At 31.3% G+C, this 11,564-nt stretch overlaps 2 protein-coding genes across 2 annotated transcripts; both read left to right on the top strand.

Annotated features, from left to right (window-relative positions):
- On the top strand, window positions 1–2,866 carry LOTGIDRAFT_177527 (hypothetical protein; the record flags this gene model as incomplete). Its single annotated transcript, XM_009065417.1, has 4 exons — window positions 1–186; window positions 909–992; window positions 1,912–2,079; window positions 2,732–2,866. 4 exons carry the CDS (start codon window positions 1–3, stop codon window positions 2,864–2,866), a joined length of 573 nt encoding a protein of 190 aa, XP_009063665.1.
- A 1,899-nt stretch (window positions 2,867–4,765) lies between these two features.
- On the top strand, window positions 4,766–11,028 carry LOTGIDRAFT_154914 (hypothetical protein; the record flags this gene model as incomplete). Its single annotated transcript, XM_009065416.1, has 3 exons — window positions 4,766–4,878; window positions 6,555–6,684; window positions 10,669–11,028. 3 exons carry the CDS (start codon window positions 4,766–4,768, stop codon window positions 11,026–11,028), a joined length of 603 nt encoding a protein of 200 aa, XP_009063664.1.
- Between the last annotated feature and the right edge of the window lie 536 nt (window positions 11,029–11,564).

Below are 11,564 nucleotides of genomic sequence, written 5' to 3'. Positions count from 1 at the left end.
ATGAGAGCTACTTATAAAGATGCATTTCAGAAGAAAACGGGTTTAAAACTAGGATTTATGTCAGCATTTGTGAAAGCCTCTGCTTATGCTTTACAAGATCAACCTGTAGTTAATGCTGTTATAGACAATACAGAAATAGTATATAGAGACTATATTGATATTAGTGTTGCTGTATCTACTCCTAAGGTACCACCTGTGTTCTGTGGATTTGGAATGGTTGTATTTAATCATCTTTGCTATGTCAAGCAATCTTATACCTTGACTGCAATAACCACCTTTAGTTGTACCTTAGTCCTGGTATGAAAGACTAAACAACAAGCCATTAGTTTACAGTCTATCTGTCGAAGAATGTGGTTGGCTGTATTTATTCCCTAGCATACAATCCAATTTAATCACTGCATTTTCATAATACAAGAAAAGTGGCTATTGCAGTCAAAGATATAAGATGAAGATGGTATTCATAGGAAACATTGTTATAAGCTCTGTGTATTTTCTCTTTTAAAGTGATGTGGAGTTGACAATCCCATTCATGGAGTGGAACCTTGAGATCATTACTTTATTAAAAATCACTTGCAACAATTATATGCTTACACCTGGCTCAATCACTTAAAACTATGACAACCGAGGGAACTTTTAAATGTTTTATACTAGTTCAATTTTGAAGTGTTAAGATTCTAAAGTACAGTATACTCTGTGTAATCTGACAAACACTGGGACCGCAAAACAATGCAGGATCAGCAAGACTGTCGAGTACTCAAAGATTGACATTTTTTTAACATTTTACAGACAGTACCTTTCTTATAATAAGACAATAATAAAAGACAATTCAGTTGTATACCTTACTATTATTTAATTGTTCATATGTTCCTAGATTCTTAATTTTCATTTTAAGCTTATGACTATTTCAGGGTTTAGTAGTACCGGTGTTAAGAAATGTAGAAACAATGAATTTTGCTGATATAGAAAAAAATATAGCAGAATTAGGTGTAAAGGTAGGTTATGTAGTTTATATATTAAATTTTTTTTCAAATATTGAAAAATATGTAGATAACTAACTTAAAATGTGTATTATACAGAAAAAAAAATTTCACAAAATAATTTTTTCCATATACTTGAGTTTGCCTATTGCTTAACATGAAAATAGAATAAAGTTGGTCAGTGACAGTAGGAAAGGTTATTAAATTAGCTGATACCTAGCTGAGCCGTAGTTTTGAGCTTGTGGATCCCATGTAGTTCAGTTCTTTCCTTTGTTGTGGTATCCAAATCAGGGTCATGGTTTATGATTCTGATGATGTGAAATTGACTCTATAACTGACTCTATAACTGCAGTGTAAAGTATGAATGACTGATTACGTATTTAACAACAGGAAAAGGTATAGAGAAAACAGATATCAAATATTCTTTAAAAATGCTGTCAAGTTTTATGAAGATATTATTATAAGGTGTTTTGTTTGTTGGATCAGTGCATCTCATCAGTAAAGAAATTCTTCCCTAAGGGCTTATTGCCAGGTGGAGAAATCTGGAAGAATCGTTGGACTGGGTGGAAACGGATGGCAAGGTGATCTATGACTGAAAATGACATCACCATGGACATACAGAAAATTGTGAACGACCACTCGACCCAAGAATCACATTGAATTATCTCGATATGTGGAGTATGATTTTATATCCATTCATAGTTTTAAAGTGAAATATATTTCGAAATGACTGATTTATTTTGGGGAGGAATAGATTTGGAAGAACTCTTTTGGGGAGGAATAATCTCATTTGAGTTTGAAAAGCACTGTGTTAGACACTTGCTAATTGATCTAGAAAAGGCATATTGACACTGCCTTCATTTAAACCATGAAGGAGCAAAAGAAATAGGACATAGAAAAGGGGTAATATTAAATGCTTTTTTCAAAACTATAGGCAAGAGATGGTAATTTAGCTATTGAAGACATGGATGGAGGAACTTTTACCATCAGTAATGGTGGTGTGTTTGGTTCAGTATTTGGTACACCCATTATCAATCCACCACAATCAGCTATATTAGGAATGCATGGTATATTTGATAGACCAGTTGCAATTGATGGAACGGTAGGTGCTCTTACCATAAAACACTTTGATTTGTTCTGTGCATTTGACTGCATCAAATATTTGTGGATTTCATGTACTTGTATAAAAAGACATGACATTTTTAAGATGGGTTTCCTTATTTTTTAGTGTCAAATAAGGAAATTATTTGATTTATTGTCTTTCTAATGAATCATGTATTCTTAAACATATCAGTATGTTCTTATTGTATATAATTAAGAGTTTAACCAATTATAAATGTCCATGTATGTACAACCTGGATAAACAAAAAAAATACTTTTTGACCTTTCTTGATGGGTCACTCATTGGAATTCTGCTGGTAATTCTCTTCTAATTTAGCTAATTATGGACCAGTGAGACAAACTGGTATTTTTCCAATTCATTAGAACACCTCTACATTCTATTCATATAAGTATTAGCATTTTCATCTTCATGAATGAAAATAAGGGAACCCATCTTTAAATGAAGAACAACTTTATCTTCTCTGGCAATAATGATATGCAAATATGCAAATATCATATCAAAACCATGTTTACCAGTAGATAAAATTGTCTTTGAAATCAATAGAAGTTCTATGTCAACTTTTGGAGTAAGTTTTGTTCTCTGTTAACTAATTTTAAAAATACCTTAATTGAATGTGTGATTATTTTTGCAGGTTAAAATTCGACCAATGATGTATGTTGCCTTAACTTATGATCATAGATTGATAGATGGACGAGAGGCAGTCACATTTTTACGTAAAATTAAGTCCAGTGTTGAAGACCCTAGAACTGTATTATTAGAATTATAATTCATGTTAAAAGTTCAAAGTAGAGTGGAACCATACCTGTATAGGACAGACTAGCTCAGATATAGTTGTCTTCATATTTGCTTAATTGATAGTTATATTTTAGCTATCTGTATCACTTTTCAAAATGTAAATATAAGGTTAATACATTGATGATGTCATTTTATTGATTATGGCCATCTGTCATTTACTTTTATTGCCCAACATTGGATTTTCAATTTGAAAATGTAATACAACCCGAATTGGCCTTTATCTGAGGGTTTACCAAATATTTCGACAACTATATCTGCTGATTCTAATTTGATGCTTATGTTGAAGATTTTATTCATGAAGCACAAAAGCAAGAAAGTTTAAAGCCATTAAGGTATAGCCCCATTTGGCTGTTTGTAATATCAAAAAATATTTGCAAGAAAATAAACTGCCAGTCCGACTTCTTTCAACTCTTTATTGAACTCTTCTTCAGATCCTGAACACTGTTGCAAATACAAACATTTCTGAAAAGTAGGGGGTGGTTTTTGTTACCGGTCAAATAGTTTCCAGTCCTGCTTAGTCTAGGTTAATTTATCAACATCTTGATTTACACGGGGTGGGCTTAATTCTTGAAAACTTCCCTTAAGAGGATTTTAGAGCTCTGTTCATCTGATTGGTCAAACTCTAAAATTAATTTTGAATTGAGTTTTGTTAACCAATTAGATTACTGTATTTCTTAAAGCCATGATTATATTTAAGTTAAGTTTTCGAGAATAAGGCCGAAGGAGTTTTGGTCAAAAATGTTTTTGATATATTTTGAGTTTTAAGATGTAGTATAAGGAATCTCACTGCAAATTAAATTGTCACTTACCAGATGCTGGTTTTAGATTTGATTAAAATACTGCTTGTTTAGTTACTGTTGGTTACTGTACTCACGCTTTTGCATCTAGAAACCACCAAAATATGTTGAGCTTTATTCTAATGAAATTTGAATTTGTTTAGCATCAAATAGACAGTGGCAGAGCCAAGGGGTGGCAGAGGGGGCAGTCGTCACGCGCAGCCCCGAAAACAAGTTTTTCAGGCAAAAATCTCATAACTAGGTTAGAATTTCGGACAATCTCAAATATTTCGTCCCCTCGGGTGTAAACCTAGCCCTGTCACTTCAAATAGATGTTCGTATTTTTGGGTATAATTATAACAGAAAGACAGAATTTATAAATTGCATAGAGTAAAAAAAGGTTAGCAATATTTGAGATTCTAAAGTAAGCAATATGTAAATGAGAATTGGGCAGTGGGCCACTGAAAGATTGTTAAAAGTTGGTTTATTTTAAGTTTTGATCCAACTGTTATTTAAGTCTTACTAATTGTATATTAAAGAATTAAGTTTATTTGTGGTGATGTATGGTAACTGTTGACATTATTTATATAGTTGAATATGATCATTAAAATACTAATTTCATCTGTTCTTGTATCTCTACCATTGTTTATAAAAAGAATTGCAAGCTGTGAATACTTATACAAAACAACGATCAAATAATTAAATTAGCTGATATTATCAGTCAATGAACACACGAATCATTAAGTACGTGATTAAAACAAATGGGTCATTTCTTGACCCAATTACAAATCATGTCTTAAGTACATGTGCAGAGGAACAATTTATCCGAGTGGTGACGAATGGAGCTTATTTCGAATCCAGATTAACCCGAGTGGTGACGAATGCGGCACACTTCTGCGACCCAGAGTTTCATCAATGTCGGGTCAAGCTCGTGCAAACTGATCATTGAGAAAAAGGCACCGTTTTCACGTGCCATGTCTGAAAAGATATTCTTCTTATTGTGACCAAATGAACATAACAAAAACTTATTGGAAAAGATTTGATATTCACGTCTGTATCGAAAAAGATTTGACTTCCTTGACAAGCACATCAGCATGGTTATATTTGCCCAATTAGGCTACATGTGGAATACCCATTTCAATGTGATCAAATTTATTGATTCATCAAGTTCAAGGCATGAAATACAAGCCATCCACGAAGTGAAAAGGTACGTTTTTTTTTCTCGTATTTTTTTTTCTATCGTCCGAAACCAGTACAAAGTGTTGAATAAAATCACAACCTATGAAAATCATTAACGGAATTTGCTGTGCTGTAGGACAATAATGTTCCCTTGTATTTTGCAAAACTCCAATTTCCAAATGAAGTAGGCCTACATGTAATTGTTCCATCCATGGCCTGTGCATTTGGGAGAATCTACCCCCCCCCCCCGAGTAGGAAGTGAAATTATTTCAAATGTAAAATCATCATACATGTAACATGTACCTTATATTTTATTGGACCTCAAGACATGACCATACGAATGGCATAGACATTTATAAACTTTAATCTCAATTAATATGAATTCAATTTTAAACTGATTGTGGTTTGACAGTAGAATGTTTATTCTGACAACTGACAAGATGATTAAATTAATTCATTAGTTTCACGAAAATTCAATTTCAATTGTGTGCTAATTGTCTCCGAGGTCTCATAGAGCATCTCAAAAGAAACCAAATATGGTATGCATTTATCGTGTGGAATCAAACTTCAGTAAAAAAAAATTTTAGCTACATTTTTCTTGGAAAAGCTGCCTGAAATACTAATGAAGAAAAAACCCCTTAAAGAGCCTATTCCGGATACTTAATCGTTCGATGAGATAACTATTTTTGTTCGTATTTCCTACAATTATGGTAACAATAAAGCCAAACATCTTCCGGCCGTGATTTTGGGTCATATGATTGCAGACAGTTTTCCTTTAAAGTTAAAACCCTCTCCCACTTCCTTTGAGTCGATTGACACTTGTCTATTTAAAAGTAATTTTTATTTTATTAGCACTCTAAAGTAATTGTTGTGATTTCTACTCCAACTTTTGTTGATCATTACAGGGGGTCGTTGACTCCCAAACAAAGAAAGATGATGTCTTGGAATTTAGGCTTTTATTTTTGTAACAATGGCTTTGTTTTGTTTCTTATATTTGAAATGAATTGAATTGAACTTAGTCTACGGGTATCTATGTAGGGTCACCTGCTCTCGACTGGTGACATGATCGGGAAGATGAAAGGGACACGCGACTTCTTCACCTCTAGGGCCTAACTTGTTGACTTTCGTGTACACCTGTCACGTCATGACATTACATTACGTCATAGGCACGAGTCTGATGTTTCTTTTATGTGGTTTGTACCCATATTTATCACCGGATCACGACGGCGAAATTTAAACGAAACATCATTTGTTGAACACCAACAGAAATGCAAACAGATTGGTTTTTAAATGTTCTGAGGTCGGAAATTGGCATTTATGTTTTTCCGAAAGTAGAGTAAGAGAGCAAAATTATCATCCTTAAAACAAATTCCTCAACATATTATATTTAACGTGAATATAATTCTGCATTTGTGATTTCTTCTCTATTCTGAACGCAACTACTTCCGGTTAAAGGCATCATTAATGTTGTTTATTTATGCATATATTTATAGACATTACTGAAACATGTCGTTACTCAAAGTTTCACGCTATATCGCTCTAAAATGGATGTGTTAAGCATTTTTTTTTAAAGTAAAAATAGTTTGAATTTATTTATTCATTTATATCTACTTATGCATTTATTTTTTAACCAATTTTAACATACGAAACTACACATGGTTCTTACATAAATATTATTTCCATCTAAGAACCATATATACCTAGTATTATACCAATTTTATCCAATACTGCATATCCTCGAGACACAGCCAACCAGCTTAGCAATATTATTAACCCAGTTGGAAGTTTATCGTTCCACGCCTCTACAGCTGGAGAAATTAAATCATTAAGAAAGGTAAAATACGACACGCAGCATGACAAATAAGTTAATTATGGAGCGAAAATAAGTTTGTTCAAGAAAAGGTGTTCAAATTGTACAAGTTGTACGTTTTCTCTAAGTAACATGTCGTGAGCTTGTCTCATTTACACAACTGGCGGTCTGAGTCAATAAAGGATGTCAACAAAATTGAAGTCATTTTAAGAAATTTAATTCTTGAATCAATATCTTAGGCCAGGTGATGACTTTTTATATGATGTTAATTTGAGAAAATGGTATTTTGCAATTACATTTTAATGATGTTCTTTATTTTGATTTTATACGTCTACATTGTTATCATTCGCCCAAGATGATCCACCCATTTGGATAGAGTGCACTTTTAATGTTACGTCTTCACAATAGATCATAAAATAGAGTAATTTTTTCAAATAGTGACTTGTATTATTAAATCGACACAAGGTTACTTTATGGATATTGACCTAATGTATCGTTGAAATGGTAAATTATAAGAAGTGACTTGTATCGTTAAAATAGAGTAAAACTACGAATAATGACTTGTGTTGTTCAGACGGTACATTATGAGAAGTAATTTGTATTGTTAAAATAGAGTAAAATTATGAATAATAACTTGTTTAGATATTACATTATGAGAAGTGACTTGTATTGTTAAAATAGAGTAACATTCTGAATAATGACTTGTGTTGTTGAAATGGTACATTATGAGAAATGACTTGTATTGTTAAAATAGAGTAAAATTATGAATAATAACTTGTTTAGATATTACATTATGAGTAGTAACTTGTATTGTTAAAATAGAGTAACATTATGAATAATAACTTCTTTAGATATTACATTTTGAGTATAAACTTGTATTGTTAAAATAGAGTAACATTAGGAATAATAACTTGTTTAGATATTACATTATGAGTAGTAACTTGTATTGTTAAAATAGAGTAACATTAGGAATAATAACTTGTTTAGATATTACATTTTGAGTAGTAACTTGTATTGTTAAAATAGAGTAACATTAGGAATAATAACTTGTTTAGATATTACATTTTGAGTAGTAACTTGTATTGTTAAAATAGAGTAACATTAGGAATAATAACTTGTTTAGATATTACATTATGAGTAGTAACTTGTATTGTTACAATAGAGTAACATTAGGAATAATAACTTGTTTAGATATTACATTTTGAGTAGTAACTTGTATTGTTAAAATAGAGTAACATTAGGAATAATAACTTCTTTAGATATTACATTTTGAGTATAAACTTGTATTGTTAAAATAGAGTAACATTATGAATAATAACTTGTTTAGATATTACATTATGAGTAGTAACTTGTATTGTTAAAATAGAGTAACATTATGAATAATAACTTGTTTAGATATTACATTATGAGAAGTTACTTGCATTATTAAAAGTAAAATTATGAATAATGACGAGTTGAGATGAAATGAATAGAGTGACTTCTACTATTGAAAATTGAGTAACGTTATGAATAATGACTGGCTGAGATGGTAAAAAATGAGTTGTAACTTCATTTATATAAATTCACAGTTGAAATAGCTACGTTACAGTGATTTGTGAGTTTCCTGAAAATATCCAAAGTAATAAAACTTTACCCGTGCATATTTTAATTTTACTGTGTGGGACAAATTACGTTCATTTTTAAAAACAAATCTGAAATCACGTACCCACTCTGGTGAGACTGCAAACAACGAATATTTATATTTTCAATTAGTAATTATAATATGTTTTACGTGGGGAATATGGAAAATCTTTTCATTGAATTCTTGAAAACGTTATTTGAGAACATGTTGATTCACTTTATTCCTATGTGACTAGAATTCTCTACCGTCATTGTCTTGCAATCTCCTTACAACTTAAGTATTAATAATAGAACGCATTCAATATGTGACACTTTGTAAATTGGAGATTGTGAATTCAGGAGAAATATGTCGTTCCAATCCTTTGATGAATAAAAGTGTTTAGAAACTCATTTCAAGTCTTTACTTAGCACTGTAATCTTGCCAATCACTTGAGATTCATTAATGGCTTTTCCGATTCCAAGCTTCTATCAAAATCCTTTTTATTGCAAGACAGGTAGTTTCTAATATTTGTTATTCTGTTACCTTTAATTTAGTTTCGCTAAAATAAATAGACAACATACAATGCCGACAGTCCCGAGAGAAAACGCGCGAAAATGTCACGATTTGTAAACTTATTGCGCGGTCTCGTACCATTAGCAGACGTATTTTACTCTCACGTGACCAAATATACTCGAGCAAGAATTATAAGCAACGACGACGCCACGTGGGATTTCTGGATTAATAAACGTCATCTGCATCCACTGTTCTTAAGTGGTATTTGAAATAATTGCGAGGCGACACTTGTATGATAGCGATTAATAACTGAATATCTTGTGAATTATTTAACAATCGCTAAAAGTAGGGAAAAGAGTTGCTTTCAGGTACAAGGAAAGAAAAACCAATTTCTCTAATGAGAAATGCTATTGAAAATGCCAAACAATCTGCTGGCTGCAGAATATAGATTATCTTCCTAGGGGACATATATATGGTGATAGATTCCTCATAAACTTTTTAGTATTATTCTCTCATATTGGTATTAATATAATTTTCTCTTTTTCTATATATTATTTGATTTGATTTATTAGAAGGTGACAACACTATAATTTCAAATACCGATAAGTACATAGTGAAAGTTTTTCACTTTTTTCCAGATATTTTGATTATCGGTTCTATATCGAATTGTTTTGAATATTTTAAATATCAGATCTGTACTGTATCTGTACATATTCTCTTGGAAATGTTTTGTGCCCCGATTACTCCAATATGTTTCTGATTTGAACTGACGAAAACGAACCCACACAATTGCAGTGAAAGGGAAACATGCAATAGAAGTGGTGTTAGATTAATCTTAAGTGTGGAATATTTTTAGTACATTTGTTCTTGAATTTTTGTGACCTACATCAGTGACAACGAGTAAACGATTGACAACAGCAACGGTACTTTCACGGCATAATTTTTTACTAGGGTATTAACACGTTTCTCACTGTTGGTCCTTGAACAATGGTCTTGGTCTTCTAGCATTATCTACTGGAATAATGAGGAAATGTGATTTATCCAAGATCACCATGCAGACTTTCGCCGACCGATACTAGGAACCCCGACCAGCATTTGTTCGAACCACGTATTTGAAGTAACTTTTATAGCTGCACTAATGGATACAAAATTTGTCCTACTTTCTAAGTGCACTTCCTCGTGTAAAAAGTGACAAACAACATTTAATTAATACTATGGCGAAAATTAATGAAATAAAAATATAAATGTATTGATAAGCTATTACTAAAATTAGTCTTCGTCTTCGTTCAAGTGAAAAGACAACTTCATTAAAATAATGCATAGATTTGAATATTCATGAATAATAAAAGAGCTTATTTCACGCTAGCCCAGTTTATGCTATTAAGAAAAGAAATTAATATAATTAAATGTATTAATTTATTCAGATTGTAATAGAAAAGCCAAATAGGATATTTTTATGGTATCGTTGTTTTTTTTTTCTATATCGTATAAACACCTACAGTTTTAGTAGAATTCTACTATTTTGATCAGTTCATATAATGTTCTGTTATATGCTATTGCTGATGCAAGTTAAAATCTTGAGCTATGTGCGGATTTGAGTGGACATCTAGAGTCATATATTATAATGGTTCTAGTTGTTATCAAGAGAATTAGATATTGATTCTAGTTGGCATGTAAGAGTAATAGAGGTGTACTGATTTTAATTGACAACTAGAGTTATATGCTGCTGGCATCATCTAGAGCTATAAATACTATATATATACTGCTTCTGGTTGACATCTAGAGTTATGTTCCGATTTAATTACCACGATTTAGAGTTTTATACTGATTTGAAGAAAACGTCTAAAGTTATATATTGATTTTAGTTACCATCTAGACCTGGATATTGATTTCAGTTACCATCATTTTTTTTTGCACCACAGTTACCACCCACTGATTGTAGCTTACATCTAGAGTTATATGCTGATTTTAGTTTACATCTAGAGTTAAATACTGATTTTAGCTTACATCTAGAGTTATATGCTGATTTTAGTTTACATCTAGAGTTATATACTGATTTTAGTTTACACCTAGAGTTATATGCTGATTTTAGTTTACATCTAGAGTTATATGCTGATTTTAGTTTACATCTAGAGTTATATACTGATTTTAGTTTACATCTAGAGTTATATGCTGATCAATGTAAACATCTAGAGTTATATACTGATTTTAGTTTACATCTAGAGTTATATGCTGATCAATGTAAACATCTATAGGGTTATTGCCATCTAGGCTTATTCTTATAAACATCTAGTTATATACTGATTTTAGTTGCAATCTGGGATTATATGCTGATCAATGTAAACATCTAGAGTTATATGCTGATTTTAGTTTACATCTAGAGTTATATACTGATTTTAGTTTACATCTAGAGTTATATGCTGATCAATGTAAACATCTAGGGTTATTGCCATCTAGGCTTATTCTTATAAACATCTAGTTATATGCTGATTTTAGTTGCAATCTGGGATTATATGCTGATCAATGTAAACATTTAGAGTTATATTCTGATTTTGTTATCATCTATAGAGTTAAAAGCTGATTTTTGTTTACATCTAGAGTTAAAAGCTGATTTTTGTTTACATCATAAGCAATATACTGATTCTAGTTGACATCTGGAGCTATATACGGATTTTAGTTGACATCTAGAATCTAAGGAGTAAAGGTTATAACTTTGTTCTAGTGACTAGTGCCGATTTAAATTCAACGTTTACGTTATTTTAGTTTACATTTAGATTTAAATACTTATTTC

The sequence above is a fragment of the Lottia gigantea genome, assembly GCF_000327385.1.
Source record: "Lottia gigantea unplaced genomic scaffold LOTGIsca_7, whole genome shotgun sequence".
Classification (NCBI taxonomy): Eukaryota; Metazoa; Mollusca; class Gastropoda; family Lottiidae; genus Lottia; species Lottia gigantea.
Note: the sequence above shows the minus strand (reverse complement) of the source record. Positions and strands in the feature narration are given on the sequence as shown.